Raw genomic sequence first — 25,690 nt, 5'->3', positions numbered from 1 at the left:
GCAGATACCTTGCCGCCGTTTTTGCTGTCAACCACGCGAGAGCCGAGCACCACAGAATCATCGCTGGCCAGCTACAACACACAGAGTCCGGCCCAGCTGCCCGCGGGCTATAACGGCGGACGGATGATGGGCGGCACCACGCCCGTGCCCATCGAGCAGCGCGGCCCCGAATTGACGTTTGCGGAAACGGGTCAGGGCAAGACCTTCATGTTTGCCAAAAACAACACGTTCATCCAAATGGACGGCGACATCATACAGACATTTCAATTACGGTGAGTGAGGGCGGCCAGGTTGGCCGGTTGGCCCAGGAGTCCAGCTTGCCCAGTCAGGATATTGACGGCACGCTCGACACACTTACCTCAATTTGGTTGGGTAGCATTTTTGAAGTCTTTTGCATATTTCATGCTACACAAGAGACTGGGAGGGAGAGACTGAGATAGAGTGAGAGAGAGACAGAGAGAGGTGGGGTAAGAGTGAAAACCGCGATTCGCGCGTCATTTGCCAGATTGTTAGCGTTTCAGCTTGCAAGCGTGTTTGATGTGCACCCTAACACCAGAATGCCCGGAATATTTCTCTCGTATTCTTTGAGGACATGAAAATCACAGGAGGAATTTGTTAGTAGTTAGTATATAGTTAGATCAAGCTGGAAGTTAGTTAGGGCTCTAGTTGAGTTTTGACATCGTAAAATGAAAGACTTAAGTTGTGTTTTCTGCTTTCATAAGACTGCTTTTAGAAAATAATTTAAAAAATACCACCTCAAACAAAACCAGCTCAAACATCAACAAACAACTCCAATTATAAGTTCGAAAACTTCAGTCAAAGCATTCTATCATTCCATCTAAATTTGTGGCTCAGTTCAACTCAAGAAACTCCCAGTGAGCAGCCCATAAAATTGCCAGTTTTCATGGGTTAAAGATGCCTTTGAAAATGTCACACAGTTGCAATTAGCCAACATGACGCAGCTTTAAAATATTTGGTGTGCGAGTGTGTGTATGTGTATATGTGTGTGTCCTAAATGCTTTGGCAATTAAGTGTTCTCTAGCCGGAAACTGTTTGAAATTTGATTTTCTGCTCAATTGCAGGACCTTGTGTTTTGACCCAGTTAACTGGCAACTTTTGTCCAGTTGCAATTTGTGCAAACATTTTACATTTGCATATTGAATTAAAATACAAAAATAAAATAAATACAGCCCAACAAAAAAAATATTGTCAGAAGTCACATAAAATGGGAAAAATAACTTTCTTGTTGTCAGTTTTGGGCCATAGTTTTAATTTCAACTTCAGTTGAGCTCAGAGCAAATAAATTTGTACAACTCTCTCAGGCCATAAAATAGACTATATTTATATTGTATGTATGTCCATCTCTTTCTCTTTCTGTTACAGACTTTGCCGTGAGATATCATTTCAGTTTCGCACCCGCCTGCCGCACGGCCTGCTCGTCTATCACAATGTCAAGAATCCGGATCGCATTAATTTGGACCCCTATGCACTCTACGTGATTGTCGAGAAGGGCCAGCTAAAGGTTGTACATGTCTTTGGCAAGCATTCAACGAGTGTCACAGTGGGCGAGAGCCTAAATCGAGATGAATGGCACAGTGTTATGGTGAGTTGGACGACAAGTAGACCTAACTAGGTTCCATCTGCCACCTAACTGCAACTGGAAGCTGAAAGCTGCAAGCTGCAAACTCTTTGAGCTGCATTTGCCACTCTAGCCAGGCATTCAAGGTTTTTCTTTACTCTGCTCTACTCTGCTCTGCTTTGTTTTCTGACTGCAGCTGAAGTTTCATGTGCTCAGCCTTGTTACTGTAATTGCTGTGGTTGAGGTGCCGGTGCTCTTTGAAAATGAGCATATTAGCTACGGCGTGAGGCTAGTCAAGCAGCTGTAAGACTTCAACTGAAATAGTCTATCGAGTTACTCAAGCCAAGCCTCTTTAATATCTAAAACAAATATAATTCCTCCAACTCTAACAAAACACAAAAATATTCCCAATTATATATCCATCAATCTACCTTATCACAGCTCGCTCTTAGAGTATCTCAACTAGTCGCATTCATATATATATGCTCCCGATTAGCATGCAGCATATGTTCATTTAGCAATTAGTAAGATTGCAAGCTGTATGTGTGCATGTGTGTGCATACGTGCTTGTGTGTGTATGTATGTGTCTTGTGTCTATGGTGTATTGCTGCGTGCATGTGTATTTGTTGGTGTAAAACGCTTTATCAAAGTTTTATAACAAAAGCAAGCAGCTTGATTTATGAACGCTCAACTTTTGTTAACTCACCTAACGGACATGGCCAGGACCTCGAATTGTTTAAGGACACGCCCAGAGTGGTCCAAGCAGCCAGCAGCCAGCAGCCGGCAGCAGCATCATCATCAATAACACACACACGCACACACACACGCACACGCACACACACACACACACATGTGTAGCAGCAGCATCATCAACATTATCATCATCAAGAGGCAGCATTTCAAATCGTGTTGCGTGTTTTCATATTTAAAACAAACATATCCACTACTAATCACACCTAGGCAGATGCCGGCATACACGCCCTCACACCCGTATACACACACACACACACACACAAGCAGATACACTCATAAATAACACGCAAATTCCTAATGAATTTCAGCTGATCCCTGCAATGTGCGCACAGCAGTTGCAATTCATTTTCGTAGATTTTTCATGCGCAACAAACAACAACAGCAGCAACAACAACAACAACAGCAGCAACAACAGCAGCAGCAACAACAACAACAATTTATCGCCCAGCGCTTGCAACTTCAACTCTGGGCCAAAACGCATAAATTCATAAATTTTTATCATTTGTCCGGGTGTGCGCGTGTGTGTGTGTGTGTGCGCTGCTCGCGACTGCCACGCCCCCAAACAAGCAGCAGGCAGCTAGCTAGCTAGCTGGTTTATTGGTTTTATGCACCATATCCTTCACAACCCAGCATATATACTCATATCTATATGTATATATATATATAGATATCTATATACATATATATAATTCTATCTCTCTCTCTCTCTCTCTCACACTGCCTTTCTCTATTGCGCTGCACAGGTGCGCATCGATGTCCATGGGGCAAGATTAATTGCACGCGTCGACAATAGTCAGGAGGAGGTATATCTGAAAGGTCTGAATCACGAGTACAACTACGGCGTCTCCACGAATTTGCCATCGGTGGTGCTGGTCGGAGGTGAGAACCAAATCAATTGTGTGTGTGTGTATACTAACTATGTGTGTGTGCATGTGGTTGCGTCTGTGTTTGCCTACAAATTCAGTTAGCTGTCTGCTTGCGCCCTCTTTTAAAGCCGGCGCCTGCATCTATGCAACGATTTTGCGGCAAGTGCAGCAACAATTGAAACAAGGCAAATTGAGAGCGAAAACAAAAATATAGGATCAACTTTCCATAGAAACGTTTTGATTGAACAAGAACGAAGCTTAAATACGCTAGCTAACTTAGAGCAGCTGTGAAATGTATAAAAAAAATAAAAACAAATTTATTTTTAATGGCAAGTGGAATATTCTTACGTGATTTGGTTAAGTATATAGTTTGTTAAATAATTAACTAAGCCAAAAAAAAAAAAAAAAAAAAAAAAAAAAAAAAAAAAAGGCTGCCTGATAATATAAAATAAAAGACAAAACAAAATAATTTGTTGTAAGATTTTATTTATATAAACATTTGAAAAGCATAAAACATAGCGCATAAGCTGCTCTGAGAAAAACTCATTCTATATTTTATATTTTTTGTTATACATTTTTTATATAAAGCCAACTCTGCCTTTAAGCATTGAATACTCTAAACTAAAGAACAAAAACATTTTTTTATGCGTCAAATCTAAAAATGAAAATTTTAAATCGAATTTCGTATTCGATAGACGACACAGAGAGACTCACGCACACACAGAGAATGGCACTCACTCACACACACACACACTAACACTGCAGCACTTGCTCATTTGCTATTGAATGAATGAAGTGCATGCTGCAGGTATAGTTGTGTATGTCCGTATGTGTGTGTGTGCGTATAAATCTGTGTGCATGTGTTTGTGACTTTGAGAGTCGCTTTTGTGTGCCATGTGAAAATTTAATTATTTGACGTACTCAAAAGCTGGAAAAAAAAAATAAAAACTCATGACGAGCTCATGAAATGTTCACGGAATGCGTCATTGATTGCACAGAGCTCAAAAAGGCTTGTGTGAGGGGAGGGCAGGAGGGCAGGAGGAGGTGTAGTCTAAGCTCAAACAATGGAAAATGTTTGCAAAGGCAGCATTTCATAAATCGTTGTGCAGATTAAACCAAATGCAGATCAAATAAAATATTTGTGAAACATACAATTTGAGAGAAGCTTTTCACTCAAATTAATTACAAAATCAAATGGGTTTTTAATAGATAACTATGCAATGTTTGCATCGATAGAAATTTTTCAATTAACTTTGCAGTTTGGCTTAGTTTTTAGCTGTTGGCCCAAAAATATAAATACTGTTAAAACATCAACTCATTTGGGCCAGCAACTTTTTTAATTAAACAATATTTAAAGCGCACCCATTGAAACTTTTCAGCTGTAAACAAAATGTTTCTATACGGTACACAATATACATACATACACAAATATGTATGTATATAGTAAATACATATTTTTTAGACCAGACCCAACTAAAATCCGCTTGCAAATATTTTGCTCTCGTTAATTAATCTTGTTGGCATGTGTGTGTTCGTGTGTGCTGTGTGTGGGTGTGCTGGTCAGCTGCCCAGTCCAAACTTTAAGCCCTCTCTGAATACTCAAATTGTAATTCTACATTTCATATACTCACAGGCCTCTCGTCCGAGGAGAAGCTGCATGGCGTTAAATATATTACCGAATCGTTTGTCGGCTGCATTCGCAATGTGGTACTCAGCTCCGGCAAGGCGGCATCCGATCTGCTGCCCATTGTCCCACTGGTGGCCACCAAGCACGAGAACGTCAACGAAGGCTGCTCCGATATGTGCGACTCCTCGAATCACAATCTGTGCTTTGTCGGCTCCCGCTGCATCAACCACTATGCGGGCATCTCATGCGACTGCTTCGGCACCCAATACGAGGGCGAGCACTGTGACATTTATAGTGAGTATGACGACGACTACGATTATGGGGGAGTATCTAGTATCTAGTCAGGGAGTATTGATGGGAGTGGGAGAGTGCGTGGAAGTAGAAAGTGCTTCAGATTGGAGGCATTAGTAGGAATATGTCTAGGAGTATAAGCTAGAGTATACGGAAGTTGAAGTAAGAGTAGCAGTAAGACTTTGAGTAGAAGTCGGAGAGTGATTATTAGTTAGAGTAGTTAGTGCATGAGCATGTGCATAAGTTAGAGTATGAATAGTAAGGTTAAATTCGAAAGGAACTAGAAATGTGAGTAGGATTAGAAAGTAGTAGGATTAGAGAGTAGAAAGTGGAGTAGAAGTAGAACAATGGATAGGGATATTACTAGACGTATGAGTTCGATCATAAGTATACACAAGTGTGAAAGTAGAAGTATGAATGGCAGTATTACAATTTGTAGTAGGAAAGTAAGTATAAGGTAGGATTAGGAACTAGAAGTATGAAACAGTAGGGGAGTCTATAGTAGAAGTATGAGTGAGAGAATGATCTAAGTATAAGTTAGAGTGAAAGTTTTCTACGGTGAATTACTGGAAGTGCGAGTAGGAATATAAGAGTATGAATGTATGAGCAGAAGCAGAGCAGAATTATAGGTAGAAATATGAAAATTTGTATGTTGAATATAAACATTATCATCTACTAGTCAGGGGGAAAAAATTACATTTATCAAAAAATTTTATGGGAGAAATATTAAAAGCTCAAAACTGTTTCTATGCCTAAGATAGGAATTTTTTCAGGTGCCATATGGACAGCCATATTATGTATACTCAAGTCGAATTAGCTTAAGAACTCTAAGCAAATAATGTGTATAGCAAAATACAACTTGATTCGATCGTTAAGAAATTTTCGACCGAATTAATTATTATAAATTGCTAATTAAAGTGAATTGACATTTTGCCTTGAGGCCATTCCGCCCAAGTTCATATTTCAATTATAAAACATTTTCTTAGAATTCGAGCATTTCACAACTTTTCTTTTCTCTCAGTGAGTGTGAGTTGAAATTTGTGCTTGTTGCTGTCTCTCCAGCTCTCTCGCTCTCGCTCTGCCTCTCTCTCTCTCTCTCTCTGTCTCTGGTTTGACTGGTCAGACATTGTGGCAGCAATGGACATGGGGTCCCGAAGCCAACGCCATTTTGTTTTAATTATAAACTATGTTTGTTTGCTTGCGGTTAACAGTCCGTTCTCCCTGCGGGCTAACGTCCGTCGGAGCGTCGCGTCCGTCTCGCCCGTGGCTGTAGTTTCTAAACACGCTAATGACCTGACCATAAATTATGCAAAATAGTGTTTGACTTTTTGACTGCCGGGTAAAATGTGCGCAAAATTAGTTTGTTGAGCTTCAAATATAACTAACTGGCCTTTGTCACACTTACCCACATACACTACACACATTTCACCCACACTGCCCCCGCACCACCCCCGCTGTCATTTGGCCGTTTTGGCAGGCATTTAGTTAATGACATAAAGCCAATTCCATGCCGGCATAATTCCAATTAAGTCACGCGAGCCCATTAAAAATGCCAAAGCCATTAAAAATTGAGCAGCACGTTTATGTTATTTTTTGTGTAGGCATTAGAGAATGCTGCATTATGTATAGCCGAATATGCTAATACACTATAGATGTGGAAATGTTAAAATATTTCTATTTTCTTTAATTATACACAAATTGAATTTTGTTTTAATTATCAATAATATCTTCTATTAATTGAAGGCTGATTACGTTTATAGCTGTATAATAGCTCCAAGTTGAATAAAAGATTTAGTTTGACAAAAGGAAGGGTATTGCAGTAAGCCGCTTAGTCATAGCTTTGATTTTTCGCTCAAATTTAAATGCAAATATGACATAACAACAAAAGCAAAAGCAACAGCAATTGCCTAATATAACAATTCTAACGTGTAGATGCAAAACAAGAAATATTCAATCGACTACGAAATACTCTATTTTGAACATATTAAAAAATGAATAAATTGTGCACAAATGTAGCATATTTGTATGATATGAGCTCATAGACACTTGAACAAAATTTTTAGATATAATTCAAATATATATTATGACATATACCCAGTATTTATTATCAAAAAATCTCTGTCTGTCCTATTCTGTCTGTCTCTCTTTCACTCTCTCTCGCTCTGTCTCTCTTCCTGTCTCTCTCTCTCTCACTCTCACCCTTCTAAATGAACCAATATGCCCTTATGAAATATTCCCAACAGGGTATTGCATTATCTATTCTATTTTTTTTTTTTTTTTTTTTAATATAATTTATGCGTTATATTTTGAATATATAAAATAGACACTCAGTCTCTTTCTCTCTTTAACTCACCTCATACAATACATACATATGTAGCTAGACTGTTTGTTCTCCTGGGAGAGTTATATCAACCAATATACCCAACTTCAATTTACTTAATACAACAATAAAAAAAAAAACACACACACACAAAATTCTCTAATGAAAGCGCGAAAACTCGAAATTGAGCCAATGGACAGCTGCAAATTGCACAATTTCTGGCAGGGCTAACGGCATGTGGCAGCCATTTTGGAAATACGCTCTGTAAATGGCGTCTGTCAAGGACAAATGGCACCGTGACGTGCGAGTTTGTCGAGCATTTACAGTCGCTGCCACCGATCACAATTACACCCAGGCAGCGTGTGAGAGAGAGAGAGAGAGAGAGAGAGAGAGAGAGAGGAGAAGTATAACAGCAAAAGAGAGCTGGCAAGTGCTAGCAAATTGCACAGATGTAGTCTGCGAGACTCTGAACTCGACCCACAGAGCGCTCGTCGTTAGTTGCATGTTGCAGTTGTCAACATTTCGGTTGCTCTTGCTGCTGCTCCTGCTGCTGCCGCTGCCTGTGCTGCTGCTGCTGCAACGGAAACAGTGTCGGCGCCATTAAAAATCGTTGTGAAGGAAGGGCATACAGCTGTGCCCGTAGGTAGAAACATGAACGTGCGACATAATCAAACGCAGACGGCTCCTGTAATGCAATAACTAAAATGACAGCCCACTGTCTCTCTGTTTCTCTTTCCCCGTTTCTGTCTGTCTCTCTGTCTATTTGTACTGCACTGTAACAACATTCCACTCCCCAACCGACCGACTCGCTTTCGATGTGCCAGAGTCAACGAAATGTGAACAGCGTGAAAATCATTAGCCCAGCCATGAAAATTCTTTGAAACTGACTGCCAGATTTTCAATTTTTTTTTTTTTTTTTTTTTTTACTGTTTTGGTTTTTGTTGGTCCAGCTATATATGCGGCTGTATGAAATCGGAGCAGCTGCAGCCTGTTTGGCGAGGCGGTGCTGCTGTCAAACGTGGTTTGCCCAACGCTCCATTCAGCTCAACTTTGGTTCAGCTGTCAGCTGGCTGACAGTCAACTCGGCTACAGACAAAAGCAGCTAAAACATCGAGGCTGTAAATGTTGCTTAAAGCCTGCTACAAAAACGGATTTGTAATTAGTTGTGGAGTGTGGGCATGCCACATACCCTGTAATTGTTACGAGCTCGTATTTATATATTTGTACTATATTTATAGTTAATATATTTGTGGACTACTATTTTGTCCAAAAACAGTTGATATATTATATAAACAAAATACCGTCGTATATCGTAGATATATCTATATATGTATTTATATATACATACATCAAATGCCTATGTATTGCTAAGATAAATCTAACTAGTGATTTATATATATCTCTTATATCTTATATCCAAATGTAAATGCCCCCTCCTATACGCCCAGCCACTATAGGGTATTACCACTTTGGCATTAAAACGACAAAGGCGATTATAAAATTTCATGTTTAAAATATGCCCTCCTAATGCATTTTGACAATTCAATTCTTCAGCTCGCTTGACAAATTCTTGAATTTTTGCCTCAAGCATTCCAATTGCAAATGTCAGAGGCAAGAAGATTTAGCAACAGCCACAAAAGCGAAACTTCAACTTTGGTATCAACTATTCATGGAGATAGCTCTCTCGTTATTCTCTCTGTTATTCTCGTGTTTCAATTCAATAATTTACCTCGAATAGCTATCGCAAATTCTAAAGATGAATTTGTACAACTTACGCCAATTAACCTACTCGGAGTTCGCTGTGAATGTGCCCACGCCCAGGGCCCGACGCATGCAAGCCGATCGCCTGGCCACCGAACTGTTGCGCCACGAGGACCAGGTCATTCAAAATCTCTCCGAGCTTCGTGCGCCCACCTACAGTGAGTTCAGGAAGCTGGTCCATGGCATTCACGGCAAGAGCAGCACGGGCATTCAGACGCGACAACTGAATGTCTATGAGAGCTTCAAGGATCTGCATCGCCGCCGACTGGATCGGAATGTGTTGGAAAATGTCAAATCGGAGATAAGCTCGCAATTGAAGCTAATTAATATTACGAATCGGCTGGACTTCCATAACATGTACAATGCCCTGGAAACGAAGCAGAATATCCTACGCAGCAATCTCTCGCTGCTGAGTCGCATGAATGAAATCTACAGGGTAAGGGGCTACTTGGACAGTTTCACTCGTGAGTTCCGTTCGCCCAAACAAAATAACGTGATGCTGCGGCAGAAGGCAGTTGGGCTAATCAAAGCAAACAGTCGCTTGGGCTGCCGGCTGCTGAGCGTAAAGTCCAAGGTTAATTCATTCAATCCTTGGCGTCCAAAAGCGGCCGTTAGCGATCCGCATCGATTCGATGATATAGTGCGTAAATATAGCTCCTATATGCCACAGCCAATGCAGCTGAGCAGGACGCCCCAGCATTCGCCCAAGGAGCTACTCCGTCCGATCATCTACTTCGAAATGGCAGTGCGTCCAAATCATCCCCTGGGCCGCATTTGCATTCAGTTGTACACCGAGGTCAGTCCGGAAGTTGTGCTGGAATTTGTGCGCCTGGCCACCGAGAACGATGTCCAGGCGCACAAATTCACGCACATCTTTCCGGACCTCTGGCTGGAGGGTCAGCTAATGCCGCAATCGAAAGATGCGCTCAAGAACCATCACGATCATCCATCGCCGCTGGATGCGAGGCGAACGAAGGGCCTGCTCTCCTATTCGTGGGATCATCGTCAGCGTTTCCCCAACGGCCTGCTGGTCTATACGATTAGCTTCAAGACGTTGGCGGTGATGCCGCTGCAACGGGTCTGCTTCGGTGTCGTTCTGAAGGGTTTGCGCCTGCTGGAGATCTGTCGAGACTTTGGCACGCGGCGTGGCAAGCCCACGAAGGGCATTGAGATAGTTAAATGTGGATTGCTCTAGGTGGACTCCAGAGCAGGGCGTTTTCAAGTTTATAGCATGCTCTTCTGCGCCAAATTCTGCTCCAAGCACATAAAAATTATAAAGTATATGCCTGCATTGCGTTATCGACTGGGCGTGGCCGGCCGCCTCTCACGTGTGCCTGTGTGTGCTTGTATGTGTGTGTGTGTGTGTGAGCGCGAAAATGTGTCAGAGATAAGCTCGCCAGGCATTTTACTGTCACTGCGGCGCAAAAGCAGCCGCAACAACAACAACAACAACAACAACAACAACAACAAAAATGAAATAACCGCGCGCAACACGATTTGCACTTTTGCACGAGTGTAGGCGGCGTAGGCGGGCATAAACGCCTGGAGGGCATCGCAGCCATGGTCCAAACAATATAATCTATTTCCGTGCCGACACTCGACGTTTTTGTTTCTGTTTGTTCGGGTTTTTTTTTTTGTTTTGTGCAGCATGCAGATAATGCAGCAAGGACAATGCCACACCGGCAACACCGAAACAGACGGCGGCAAAAAATTGCAACAGCAAAGTTGTTTAAATTTGCTTGGGCTTTTTTGTGGTAAGCTGCGAATCTAGCAAATGGCAGGCAACTGCAAATATGCCAACAGCCGAATTAAGTGAGAAAGTGCAAAAGTTTAAAAAGGGTTTGGTTTACGAGAACAATTTACCTATATGCCAAAAATAGCCAAGGAGAGATTGAGTTTATATGACGATAAAAAAGAGATTTAGGAATGAAGGAAGCACAGATAGCATCAAGTCGTTTGTAGGATGCTGAGATATTTCTCTTGATGCCAAATTCCAGAACTCTGGAGTGTTGTTTCTCCTCGAAATGCTTAGGGTAGACTATACCATATATATCCATATATGTATCTCCATTTGACCCCCCTCTCACCCATCATTCTCATTTTAGCTGCCACAATTATAACGCTACGCGGTGCCAGCTACGTTGCCTATCGCATCTATGACTGGAAAGACCGTGTCCACTCCAATACCATACGAATCAGCATGATATTTCGCACCAACTTCGATGACTCAGCGCTGTTCTATGCGAGCGGAGAGTCGCTGAAGCATCAGTATATAGCCGCCGCTATCAAGAATCAATCGATACATGTCGAAATGGATTTCGGGGACAATGTCATGTCCACCACACTAACGGATGACCTGACGCGTGGCTATTGGCACAATCTAACCATACTCCATGAGCAGCGCACTGTGCGCATCATATTGGATCATCAGCAAAAGATATTGGAGCTGCCGGCAACAGCCAGTGGCAATCTATTGTTCGATCCGGAAATCTATTTTGGCGGCGGACCCGAGCTGAACAAAAAGAAGGGGCTCATCTCGCACAACAATTTCGTGGGCAGCCTGAAGTATGTCTACTACAATGACATTTCCATACTCTATGAACTGCAAAGGGGCAATCCCAAGGTTCACTATCACGGTGAGTAAGACCCAAGAGAAGAAGAGTTCGGCTATGCCAAGAATTTAATCTTGTGTACCAACTGAAAACTGTGGAGATTTGTTTGTTGACCTGTTGGTAAATACCCTTTCAAAGAGATAATAATGTTGAGCTGTGATGCTTGAATAAAATATCAGCTTATTAAATATAATCTAATATACTTACTACACTATAGTATATATAAAATATAATATTGTACTATACTATAAAATATAAATTCGTTTATCTATTCAGTTAGGGCATTCAATAGTCCATATATCTCGCAATTTCTCAGCTTTCTCTTCCATTTTGATCCAGAGCATTTCAATGTTAACATTTCGCTCGTTACAGGTGTCCTGGAGGCCGAATTCTTTGAGAACGAAGTGAATGTCATACCTATCACCTATCCCTTTGCGACATCACACATTTGGTGGCCCATAAATCATGCCCAAGAATTTAATATTAAATTCGATTTCCGCAGCAGCCGCCCAGGCGCTGTGTTGGCCTACAGTGACGTCACGACCAGCGCCGGAAATGGCTTCTGGGAGGTAAGTGTGCGTTGAAGCATTCAAGCATATATATCCCAGGCAGCTTATGAAATGCACACACACACGCACACGCGTACAAACACTCAGTCTCGGTGTGTGTGTGGGTGTGTGTGTGGGCTGGACGCTAACGTCGACGTCGACAGTTATGTGCAGCGTGTGCTTAAGACGACTTAGCAAACGTTGTTTTGGGGCCAAGCGGAATGCAAATCAAATGTACCTACAACGTGTGTGTGTGTGCGTGTGTGTGTGTCGACAGTGTTTATGTAAGTGTGCATGCGTGTGAATGGCATTGTGTGTGTGCGTGAGCATGCAAAATTGCAGCAGCAACATTCCCCAAAACAGTTTCTCCTCTAGAGAAATGCAACGAGTGTAAAATGTGAAAAAAGCATGAGATGAGATTCGCTATGGGAATCAGTGGTTGGGAATGGAATGGAATTCTTATACTCATGTTATGCAACTGTTGCGTATGTTAAAGTCTGCCTCTTCTCACAATTTAACGACTTCTCTTTCTATTGCTGTCTCTAACTCTTACGTATTTCACTCACTCTCTAGTACCTTTACATCACATCTTAATACTTGCTGTGCTCTTGTCCCTTCTGTCGTCAATAATCTTTCAATTAATTGTCTCTCTTTCCGACTATCTCACTTGTTTTAATTATACAATTACTCACTCTCATACTTTTCTTATGATATTTTCCTTTTATTTTAGAGCATTTGCAATCCCTCTAATTTACACGCTTACTCTCTCTCTCTCTCTCTCTCTCTCTCTCTCTATCACACTCTCTTGTTTTTTACCTCTCTACCCACTATCTACCTCTCTGTCTCTCTTCATATCCAATCGAATTTTCCAGAGTCTTTCTCTCTCACTCTCCCTCTTTCTCCCCCTCACTTTTAATATTGTCAATCTTTTTTTATACCCTGAACCCATTGAAAATGGGAAATCAGGGTATAATGGTTTTGTTGAAATGTATGTAACAGGCAGAAGGAGGCGTGGCAGACCCCACAAAGTATATATATTCTTGATCAGGGCGACGAGCTGAGTCGATTTGGCCCTGTCCGTCTGTCTGTCTGTCCGTCTGTCCGTCTGTCCGTCTGTCCGTCTGTCCGTCCGTCCGTCTGTCCGTCTGTCCGTCTGTCCGTATGTTTGAACGCGTCGATTTCCGAAGATATAAGAGCTAGAGACTTGAACTTTTTTTTTAAATGACCGTATATACAGCGCGGACGTCGAGTTTGCTTTTAAAATTCGATAAATCATCCCGTTATGTTTTTATCGAGTAAAAACATTCAAGTTCAAATCAGATGCCACTATAGCTAATTGTGAATGATTTTTCTTTTTTTTAAATTTCTCAAATATTCAATATAATATGTAGATCATATGCTGAAAGTTTCATTAAATTCCGTTCAGTCAAAAATTAATAAAAAATAATCAAATATTTGGCCAATTAACAAACGCACGTGCAGCAGCTACAACAAAAACATTCGCTGAATCACATCAGCTGTTTGTTTCGTTTAGTTTTGGTAGATGGCGCAGCAGCAGTGAATCTATTTGAGTTTTGCCAGCGCCACCAGCAGGTTTGGGGTGGCCTAGTGTGTTAGATGCATGACGCTCGATCAAGAAGTCGCGGTTCGAATCCCGATCGGTGCAACACTGATGTTAATTTTTTTTAATTGTTTCAAAATATTTTTATTTTTTCATAAATGCGTTTTCTATTTAATTTATATTTTTAAATACACCGAAATTGAAATTTTAACTATACTTTATGTGCGTTTTTAATAGTTTGGTTATTCTAGCAGATTCTTAGAATCACATCAGCAGTTAGTTTCGTTTAGTTTTGGTAGATGGCGCTGCAGCAGTGAATCTATTTGAGTTTTGCCAGCGCCACTAGCAGGAGTGAGGTGGCCTAGTGTGTTAGCAGCATGACGCTCGATCGAGGAGTCGCGGTTCGAATCCCGATCGATGCAACTGATGTTAATTTTTTTTAATTGTTTCAAAATATTTTTATATTTTATTAAATGAGTTTGGCATTTTATTTATATTTTTAAATACATCGAAATTGAAATTTCAGCCATACTAAATGAGCATTTTTATTTGTTGGGTTCAGGGTAGTATCTAATCGAGCACTCTCGACTAGAGTTTTCTTACTTGTTTTTTTTTTGGTGAACCTAATAAATTTCACATATCTTCATATCCCCACCTCCCTCTATCTCTCTCTCTCGCTCTTTCTCTCACCAACTCACTCTTCTATATATATATTTTTTTTTCTTTCTATATTTGTACATCCGTCTCACTTCAGTGTCACAATTGCCTGTCTCTCATAGTCTTCATTCATTCTCGAATTGATTTATGACTTTTGGTGCAAAACAATTTGAAAACGTATATGATGCATATTTATTATGATTGCGCAATCGAAATTGCGCAAAAGCCCCCAAATCCGTTGCATAGAAAAGTGTCTCAATTGCTGGCCGGAGCAAACGCTCTCAACAGCTTAATGCCCATCACTTCAAGAGCCCAAAAGCCACTTGCCTCACAATACATACAGACGTCTGATTATGCAACGAATGTGTGTGTATGCAAATGTGCGTGTGTGTGTGTGTGTGTGTGAGTGTGTGGGTATGTGTTTGTATAAATGTCACTGGCATTTATCTATATTTAAACAAACAAACGTCCTGGCCTCGAACGTTTATTTGGTTACTTGACATTTTGGAAATTCACTAAGGGAATAAGCATATAAACAAAAACAAATACACACGCACACTGCAACATATACAGATGCACAATTGTGTGTGTGCAACTGCAATATTTATTTGCATTTTATTGTTGACTTTCTTGCTTTTGATTGCAAAAGACCTCCCGAAAATAAACTCAAATGTCAATAGAAATACCTTAAGGGGAGCGGAGCAGGGGTACTGCGGCGGGGTCTTTCAGAACAAATTGCTCGGCCAACTCGTAAAATGTTGTAATAGCAAATGAATATTTAAGTTTTGTGGAAATGCCATATAATTTTCCATTTGGCTTTTTGGCTTATTGAAATTGCCCGAACGATTTATGTTTGGTCGCCAAATTAATACGAAATTGATTGCACATATGCACAAAACAAAATTCTAATAGTAATAATGATAATAATATCGCTCATTGCTGACAATAGCAAAAAGAGATTTTCCCCACAATTTATAAATGCAAACAATAATTGCCAGTTTGTTTATACATTTATAAATTGAAGTGTTTGGGCATTCATATTTGAGAAGCGCATCAGTTTAGCTGGCAATTTATTTATTTATTAACTGTTTGTCGCTCTGGCCACAAAATTACCACCTGCGCGCTTTACTAGCCAAACTCATAAATTCAAATGCCGACCGACCGACGCTTCAAAAAAGTAGGCAACAGAAAGTGTCAACTCGCTGAATTGACAGGGCTGTGCAAGTCGTATAATAAAAATGCAAAAAAAAAAAAAAAAAAAAAAAAAAACCAAATGAAAATAAAAATAAATAAACTAGTTTAGTAAATACGCCCGCACAGATCGCAAATCGCGAATCTCAAATCGAAAATCGAATTTATTGACAGTGGCACAAATGGTCGAAATAGTCGCAATGGCAACAGCAACAAAAAACCATTTGAAATATTGTCAGTAAATGGAAGAGTGTGTATGTAAGTGTGTGTGTGTGTGTGTGTGGGTGGATGGTGTTTGCTTTAAAATATAACATGCTGCCAAAAGTCTAATGAAATATGCAATAAAATTTTAGTATTTGGCAGTTTGCATAACGACAGACGCGCAGCGCCAAAGCGCAAAAGCGCAATTCACAATGAGCAAAGCGCGGGCAAATAAAACCAAATAAATATGGCATAAGTACCATACACACACATACACACACACACAGATGCTGTTTATATGCATCTTTAATATGAAGAAAAACAAGAATATAAATAGAATACTCAATTTTATGGGATATGTGAAAGCTGTTCAGAATATGCTACGACTAAGTAAGCATAACAAATAGACATTATAGAGCTATAGCCATCCGCAAGACCCGTTTTGATTTAAAATCTATCAAATATCCCTTTAGAATTTATTTTTGAGCAATTGCTCTATATTTTCTCTCTTTCATAACTTTAGAATATGTTTATATTGATTAAATTTTTGTTTACATCAAATTTCCTAAAAGCTGTTTTTATTACAGTCTAGTTAAATGTACCATAAATTATATAATAATATATAAAATAAACCATAGATGTTGCCAATATATATTTCATTAAAATACGACTTTACGACTTTCTATATCAATTTATAAACAAATCAACTAGTTATTTAGTCCAAAAGTCCCTTCCAAAATTCTAAACTATTCATCTCATTGCTTAACATTTTTCATGTCAGTTTTATATAATTCCAACTGACAACACTTTACAGTTACACAAATACCAATTAAGCTATTGCAATACATATTAAAAATAATGATACTAGAAGCGTGGCAGCCTTTTAAGCATTAGGCTAAAAGCCTAATGCCGCGGCTTAAATTAAACAATGCGATCATAAATTTAACGAAATTATATAGCTGCGCATAATCGTCAAAGAGGGATAGGGAGAGAGACAGAGACACAGAGAGAGAGAGAGAGAGAGAGAGAGTATGAGTGAGAGAGAGAGAGAGAGTATGAGTGAGAGAGAGAGTGCGAGGCAGCCAGCATCAAATTAATTCTAATGGGAATTGGGCGTGTCATAAATGGCACGCCCACTTACCAGTCCGCCTCCCCGCATCAGTCTAGATGCAAACATTCGATTTCGTTGCCGAAAGCCGCATTTTGATGCATTCTGTGCAAATACGCAGCTCGACTACGTGGCGTATGCGTTATATGATTTAAGCGATGCTAATGCACAAAGGCATGGCGAAATTGAAATATGTGCGTGAGTGAGTATGTGTGAGAGAGTGAGAGGGACTGGGAATGTGTGTGTGTTTGTGTGTGTAAACTACACGTTGTGGATTTTGTGGGCATTTGGCAATTTTGATTTATTTTGCAGTTTGAACTTCTAATGCTAACAGAGTTTTGTATTTTTCTCGTATGTCTATCTATCTACATGTGCCCGATTGTGTGTATGTGTGTGCGTGCTTGGCATGTGCTGCGATGACAAAACTAATATTTGGTAACACGCTAATGCTGGGGGCCTACACCTGCGTGCAACGTGCAACATTTGGTGATGACAACTGTGGCCCCAACTGTCGATAAAACGTGCGCCGGAAATGTAAAACTAACGGAAATTACAAAATGGCTGTCGCTGGCCAACCACACACACGCACACATACCACCACACACGCCCGCATAGATACGGTTAAGCTCAGACAAGCTGAGCTTCGATCTGGTGCCCGATGTCAATAACAATGTTACCCACTCGACAACGATTAAAATCAATCGAGCCACATCCTGGCACAGCGTCGAGCTGGACTATAAGCACGGCGAGATACGCTTCACGGTCGACTATCGCCACACGCTCAGCCAAATGTTTGGGCTGACCTTCAACATTGGCGACAAGCTCATCATCGGCAGCAGCCTCAAGTCGGCGGCGATGGGCCTCGTTGGCTGCATTCGCGACATCGAGATCAACGGCCATTTGATCGAGCCACGGCATGTGGTCAAAACGGAGCGCGTTGTGGGCGAGGTGGCGCTCGATAATTGCAACTACATAGACCCCTGCAAGCGACCCAACACCTGCGAGCATGGCGGCAAGTGTTTTGTGAAGGACGATCGCGTCACCTGCGACTGCAAGCACACGGGCTACATTGGCAAGAATTGCCACTTCACCAAGTACCGCAAGACCTGCGAGGAGCTGGCCCTGCTGGGCTTCACGAAATCCGATGTCTATCTAATTGACATCGATGGCAACGGTGTCTTTCCGCCCGCCCACGTCAAGTGCGACTTCCAGAGCCTGGAGAATGCGACGAAAACAATTGTCGAGCATAATTTGCCCAGTCAGGTGGATGTGAGGTCAGCGCGCGAATCGGATTTCAGTTTCAACATACGCTACAGAGAATTCTCACCGCATATGCTGCAGGAGCTCATATCACATTCGCTCTACTGTACACAGTACATCAAATACGATTGCTATCGCGCCCAGCTGGAACTGCACTCGGCCACTTGGTTCACATCGTCGGCCAAGAATCTCACTGTTGACTTTCTCGGCAATGTCAAGAGGTAAGCGATAAACCCCACACCCTCCACACTATACCTCACCGCCCTCTATCCTGTATGCCCGCCCAGCTCAACTCGAAATGACATTCCGTGGCATTTTGTGATTTACGTGCGTGTGCCGCGTGCCACCAATTTAGTGATGCACAGTGGGGCAATTAGATAAAAAAGTGATGGGAAAATTTGTTTAAAAAAGGTATAAAAAGAATTTCAGGATATTTTCATTATCTATATATTACAAGATAAATGCACAGTGGGGCAAATATGCTACGTAGCTCATAAAATATTTAGTAACTATTGTGGCCTCAAATTTTTACCTCATAATACATAATATAATTGACACAATTTTTTTTTTTTATTATCATTATCATGAGTATTATTTTATTTTATTTTTTGCTCATATAATTCCTGCCTTTGCCACTGTACCCCGCTTGGCATGCGTCCAGTTCTATGCACAAATTGTTGCTGTTATGCGCCTACTTCGGCATCAACTGCTGCCCCCACACCTGCCCCTGCTCCTGCCCCTGCCACCGCCCCTGGTACACCGCATGCCACACAATTAATGTTGCAGTCTATTTGCTTAACTTGTTGGTCTGCCACTGTGCATTGTGTGGCCCGTTCTGCTCCAGTGAATAGCTCGCTTGCTCGCTCGCTCGCTTCGTGTGTACGTGCGGGTAATACAACAGTATAAATCCTTCATTTCAGACTGCTGGCAGCTCAACAGTCGAGCAGTCGAGCAGTTGGGCGGCTGGACGGCTGGGCGGCTGGTTATAGTTGGTTGATAGTTAGGCACACACACACACATACATACATCATATAAGACCTTTGCTCTCTTGAGCCTGCGCCCCTTTCATTTCAAATGTAAACGAAACTTAAATTAATTGCTCGAACATGCATAATATAAGCGTCTAGGCCTATACTTAATGCTAACTGACATATTTATTCGCACGGGATGGCAGTCCACAAACCTGTGTGGGAGAACTTACACACACACACACATACACATACACATTCCATCTCATAATGCTTCGATTTGCGCACATTTGTGTCAGCTGCAACAACAACTGCGACTGCAGCTGCGATAGCTACTGCAAACAGAGTTCAACTCTCAAGCCATGTCTACAATTGTCATCTTTATGCCACAGGCTCGTGCATCAATTGTGCGTGTGTGTATGTGCGTGTGCATTGCATGACAGTTGCGTAATTTGTCATGCTGCTGTTCGGCCTGCTGTTGGCTGCTTGGCCAGCATCGAGTGACCGCCTGCTGTTGGCTTAGCTCTTCAAATTTGATTTTTCATATGTGTACGCACTAAACTGTTGCCTACTTCTTAGCGCTGGACACTTATGGCCCAGCCCATGGCACGCCCCCTTTCGCTCTGTTGCCTGCCGCCCCCGTAAAATCCCTTGACTAAGTTATATGTGTGGAGCATTTGTTTCTATTCATTGGAGCATAGCATTTTATGACGCTGAAAACCCAAGCGAATGCTGCACGAGCAAAAGAGCCCAAAGTTTTGATGGTCGAATTTTAGGTACTCTCTTTAGGTATTTAGCAGATTTTCAAAAGCAATGCTATTGCTATTATCATTAGCAAACTCAATAAATTCTGCATCAGCATTGGCATTATCATTAACATTCTCATTAGTTTTGCCATTTGATTGAGTCTAGGGTATTGGCATTAGAATTGACTTTAGCATTAGAATAAGAAAAAATTAATGAATTATTATTATTTCCATTATAATTTGTATTTTTATTACTCCATTATCATTATTTTATTTTTTTTTATAAATAATAATATCTTATTCACATTATTTTTACTGTCATTTTTATTTACGCTTACTATAAAAGGAAGCCCCATACTCAAAGTCAGTTATAAGCAGCATCTGAACAATCCAGCCTTTATGCCCAACGCGCTGGGAATTGTGTATGAAAAAGGCACGAAAAAGTTTATGGCAAATACGGAGGCAAAAACATGTGAAGCAAAATACAAAATTGCAAAAGTGCAAAACAAGAACCAAGCATAAACACACATACACAAAAGAGTTTACATGAATGTGTGCGTGTGTGTGTGTTTATTGGTTGGTGTGTGTGCGGGGGCATAAAAGGCTGAATTGTATTTATGTCGGGCAAATATGTTTCCGGCTCAGCGCTAATAAGGTTTATGACTGCGTCTCACTCATATGCCCTATCTATATATTGGTGTCTCTGTGTATGTGTGTGTGTGCATTGCCGCCATATTGTCGAACAACTCTTTTTCAACTTTTGGGTAATTTTTCTTATGGCTGCCTTTTTAAAATGAATGACTTTGTGCACAAATTTAGTCTTTACGCCTAATTTCTTTGCGCCGCTGCCAAAGAAGCTCAAGCAGTTGAAAGATAGCCGAGGACCGTGAGGAGGCAAAGGGCAGGTGGCGGTGCCAGGTTGGCTGTCCTTTAGGACTTTGACAATACATCATGCACAGCACAAGAGGGCAACAGCTGCTGCCAGCAATTTTAACTCGGCTTTTTTTTTGCCAGTTGCTGTTTTTTTGTTTTTGTTTCGTTTCGGTCTGCGTCACTAATTTCCGCTTTCACTAAATCAATTCTGGAACCTCCTAAACAGCACTCGATTCTCTGCTGCTTTTTTCGTTGGCATCTTTATTTTTTTTCGCTCATGCCCTGTGCAACTGCTTTGAACGAATGGCTTTCTGCTTGGCTACAGTCAGAAATATCAAAATGCGTTTTAGCACAATTCCAAACCAACGAAATTGTGAGTGCGTTAGCGGCTGAGAGTGAGACAGAGAGAGAGAGAGAGAGAGAGAGACAGAGCGTGTGTACCCTGTTAAAGGCTGACCATATGAGCCTAGACTTGATGTGCACGACTAGCAGTTATCCTTTATATATTAGACAGCAATATATAGACAAATATACACACACACACCTATAAATACCTATACAGGAATCTCTACAGTTGCTTCTTTTCTTGTTCTTCTCCTGAGATTCATAAACCTATCAACTAGAATATTTCTAAAAATCCTATCAAATTTATTTAGACAAATGTATTCCTTAATTCGAAGATATAATAATACTCTCAGATGATAAAATCACAGACTTCTACCTTTTCATCCATACTTCACCAAACTCAGTTGTCTAGCTTTTTGCCTAGACTCAGGCCTCCTCTGTACTACCAAACCCCCACATTTGCCCATTTTTAATGGGTATAACGCATGGGAAAAAAGAGTTTGCTTTCAGTCTTTCTTTCTTTCTTATTTGTTTTTCGTTTCGGTTTGACGTGTGCGTTTGTGGCCAGGCAGCCCATTGGACCATCCATCATTGGATCGTAGTTTGGTCTTTACTCATTCAAAATTTGACAGCATCGTTTGTTTGTTTGTTACCAGGCACAGACCAGCTTACGGTCCAGCTAAAACGGAAACGGACATTGCACACATACAAGCATGTAACCAAAAAGACAGTCAAATATGTGCCGTTTGTTTTTTTGTACTCAATTAAGTCTGTGCAAATTTAATGCCCAGGCGGTCTTTAAATAATTAGCATATCACAAATGCAATCTAGCAAGCGGTATTCACGCTTTAAGTGTATGTAGAGCAGGGCAAATACAGAAAAAAACTAACCCTGACCAAGTGGAGAGACCCTCGAATCCCATTCAAAGTGGATTCGTCAAATCGCCGTCAGTCCTGTCGACAATGCATGCAAATGTATGCTAGGCTAGCAATTTTTTCTCGCTTTTTTTGGTAATATATTTGCTCAATTTTTGTTCTATTTTCGGACTTGCCTAAACCGTTACGCGGCGATGCTCGCAGAGGCGCTTGCCCGTGCTCCGTCAACAAGACGTGCGTGGACCCGAATCAATCATGCAACTGCGATGTGAAGGAGAACAAATGGAATTCGGATGAGGGCTACTACCAGGAACCGCACAGTTTGGGCATCACCAACATGTATTTCCTGCAGCAGAAGGACCTCGACGATGAGGCCCAGGGCCGCATCACGCTGGGCCCACTCGAATGCGTGGAGACAAGTGAGTTGCAGGCAAACAGCTAGATAATGCCCACACACTAACTCTATCTCTTTCTCTCACTCTCTCTCTCTTGCTCTCACTATTTCTCGTTTACATACAGATACCCAAAAGTATGTGGTCACCTTTACCACATCACAGTCGTATATTGAGGTGCCCGGCTGGCGCAAGGGCGATATTGCCTTCTCATTCCGCACCACCGGCGAGAAGGCCATTCTCCTGTTCCAGCCCCCGATTCGTGCACATTATCCGTCCTTCATGGTGGCCCTGACGGGCGACTACCAGCTAACGTTCAATTTTACGCTGAGCACAGGTACCACGCGGGAGCTGGTGATTAACTCGCATCGCAGGTAAGTCTGCCAAAAAGATCGGCTCTATATATAAACTGATTGAATAACCAATTGACTGAGTCAGTGATTGAAAATATCTAATTCTATTCCTAAATACCAAAATATTTAAAATAAAAACTCTTTTTAAAGACTCTTCATAAAATACAACTATTTATTGAGCCCTTTTCTTCCCCTTCTCTTTCTACTTCACTGCTTCTATTTGGCATTCACAATGATATATTCATTTGGATTGCTTTCAGGTTAAATGGCGGCGAATGGCATAAAATATGGATAGACTATAATCAATATCATGTGCGCTTCATGATAAACACCGATTACCAGATGCTCGACCTGCTGCCCGAGGAGGAATTCGGACCGTTTGAGGGCAGCATGTACATCGGCGGCGCCACATTGTGAGTAGAGCCTTTGATATAGTGTGCGGGGCTTTAAATGTAATCACCTATGGAATGGGCCACTCGCATTCCCAATCGTTTTTATGGCTGCTTGCAACGCAGCAGCAGCATGAGCAGCAGCAAGAGCAGCAACAGCAGCTGTAATAATAACCGCAGTGCAAAAACTCGCGAATGCGCTCGAATGGTCACCATTTGCTTCACATTGGCCAGTGGCCATTGCGGTTTGTGCAATTTATTGCGGCAATTACGTTTTAATTATAAACGCGCGACTAAATGGGCAAAACCCAACAACCCCGTCCAAGTCATCAAAGACACTCAAAGGCAGCCACAGTCTGGCCCAAGGGTCAACTAAGCGTCTCTCTCTATCTCTCCCTCTCTTTCTCTCTCTTTGCTGATGATGAGCTTGAAACCGCCGAGACTTAGTTGCGGGCGTTGTTAGCAATTATCCTGACAACTAGTTGAATATACTTTAGTATGATTTTTTGCTAAAAAGTATAGTGTATGTATGTATGTATATATGCATATATATACACATAATGCGCGCAGAACTGGCTTAAGCTTTAAGCTGCACAATAAAACGTCAGATAAATTGCATTAAACGATTATGAAATTGTTTTTAATGTAATTGCAGAACTTTTGTGTAAACCAAAGCAGCTTAAATAACAGATAATTAGGTATTTAAACTATTTATATACATTTAAATTCATATAAATATGAATATTTCATCATTAATCAAAACAATGTTTAATTCTGTTATTCACTTACTGCTGCTGCTGCTGCTGCTGCTGCTGCTGCTGCCGTTACTAAGGCAACTTGGCGCTGGCATTTGCCATTTGCACCACATTTGCACCACCACAGACGGCTGCTCTGGATGCTGTTTTTATCCGCAAAGTACTCGGCATCAAAAGAATTGCCATAATTAAATTAACTTCCCGTTGGAAATTCATTTCAAAGTCATTATCAATAATCAAGCCCAAGCTAAGGGCCAGGGCCAGGGTCTGGGCCAGAGCAGGGCGGGACAAGGCAACCCGCAACTCACGCGCGCGTTTTTTACCCCCAATTTGAGTAGCGACGCTTTTTCCCCCTTTGGCAGTTTGGCGCACTTAAAACGCGCTTATGCTTGATTGGCATAATTTATAAAGTTTTTTTTTTGCGGGCAAACACACACACTCACACTCACCCACACTTAGAGTGACAGACAGTTGTGCACACTCATAGAGAGAATGTAGCGAAAGGAAGGAAATTTTTTTGGTCTGAAACACTTAACAAGCCGAGAGCGCACTTCAAGTGTGCGAGTGTGTGTGTGTGTTTAATTATTAAAAATGTGCAAAATCAAATTAAAAAAAAAAAAAAAGAGTAATGTAACAAAAAGTAAGGAAATGAGATATTATATATAAGCAGAAAATGTGTACACATTTGCTGTTAACCCCAAACCCACGAGAGCCACCGACCCGGGAGCCATTCATAAAATTTCGATGAGCGGTAAACACGCAGAGTAATTAACGGTAAAGTGCTGTGCTTTATATAGACCCCAATATAACCGAGCCCGAGAGCAACCCAATCGAGCGCCGCCGAGCCACATCGAGCCGAGCCGAGCTGCTTTCAGTTGGCCAATTATGGAGTTCAATTTATTTATCCGAAAGTAAAAAAGAAATACAGAGAAGCGCGACTACATGGAATACAATAAAAGAGGAGCTAAGAAGAAGGCCAAAGAAAGCACTCGACTATAACATACTCTATATATTGCTAAAGATACAAAAAATGTTAATCTTTCAATAAATTTTCTGCTAGAGTCTGATCTACCCTGTACATGCTTTAAAGCTGCAAAGTTGGAGAGCTCCTGAAGCTTCCTAATTAATGAGTATTTGCTACTCGATAACAAAATACAATAAAAATTAACGAAAAATCTCATTAAATAATTAAAATCAATTAGGGTACGAATCCATCCACAGGGGAACATACATGCATACATAGCAAAATTATTTGATAAATTCAGAGAGTTGAGCAGACCCATGTAGAAGTGCTTGTCAACAACCCACTTACAGGGTATACAAATATTGATATACTTGAGTCGCCGAATGCCAGCGACAAGGTTGTTGCCGCTGCCGCTGTCGCTGCCGCAGTCGCTGCTGTCGCTGCTGCGAGCGGTCTGCTGGGTAAGCCATTAAGCGGAATCAGTGCGAGCTCATAAATAAATGAGTTAATCAACATATTGACGCAGACAGGACGAGACTTTACCTTAATGCAGCGGGACACATTAAAGTTGAGAGAGAGGGTGAGCGAGAGAGATAGACTGAGAGCCAGCTGATGGGTTTTCAATTAATCCCCTGTGAGGCAGACTCCGGTCGATATGATGTATAGCAATTTACTGGAAAACTGCTTTATTGATC

The 25,690-nt window shown here is 41.2% G+C and overlaps 2 protein-coding genes across 14 annotated transcripts in view; both read left to right on the top strand.

Moving 5' to 3' along the window:
* axo (axotactin) overlaps positions 1 to 25,690 on the top strand; it is a 109,116-nt gene that overhangs the window by 15,015 nt on the left and 68,411 nt on the right. For all 13 annotated transcript variants that reach the window (XR_016269908.1, XR_016269906.1, XR_016269904.1 and 10 more), the window contains 10 exons: positions 5 to 272; positions 1,384 to 1,603; positions 3,076 to 3,211; positions 4,832 to 5,119; positions 11,303 to 11,833; positions 12,182 to 12,378; positions 17,691 to 18,556; positions 22,347 to 22,561; positions 22,662 to 22,908; positions 23,148 to 23,300. Coding sequence is in view for 8 of the 13 variants with exons in the window: in XM_089467975.1 (XP_089324101.1) it covers positions 5 to 272; positions 1,384 to 1,603; positions 3,076 to 3,211; positions 4,832 to 5,119; positions 11,303 to 11,833; positions 12,182 to 12,378; positions 17,691 to 18,556; positions 22,347 to 22,561; positions 22,662 to 22,908; positions 23,148 to 23,300 (3,121 nt within the window). In the remaining 5 variants the exon portion in view is untranslated. The remainder of the gene's footprint in view (positions 1 to 4; positions 273 to 1,383; positions 1,604 to 3,075; positions 3,212 to 4,831; positions 5,120 to 11,302; positions 11,834 to 12,181; positions 12,379 to 17,690; positions 18,557 to 22,346; positions 22,562 to 22,661; positions 22,909 to 23,147; positions 23,301 to 25,690) is intronic.
* Positions 5,127 to 10,478, top strand: LOC108614278 (uncharacterized). The gene has a single exon (XM_089467993.1). It carries the CDS (start codon positions 9,193 to 9,195, stop codon positions 10,390 to 10,392), a length of 1,200 nt encoding a protein of 399 aa, XP_089324119.1. The 5' UTR covers positions 5,127 to 9,192; the 3' UTR covers positions 10,393 to 10,478.

The sequence above is a fragment of the Drosophila arizonae genome, chromosome 4 (assembly GCF_054131065.1).
Source record: "Drosophila arizonae isolate 15081-1271.41 chromosome 4, UAZ_ARI_1.0, whole genome shotgun sequence".
Lineage (NCBI taxonomy): Eukaryota > Metazoa > Arthropoda > Insecta > Diptera > Drosophilidae > Drosophila > Drosophila arizonae.
This window is presented reverse-complemented; position numbering and strand designations above follow the sequence as displayed.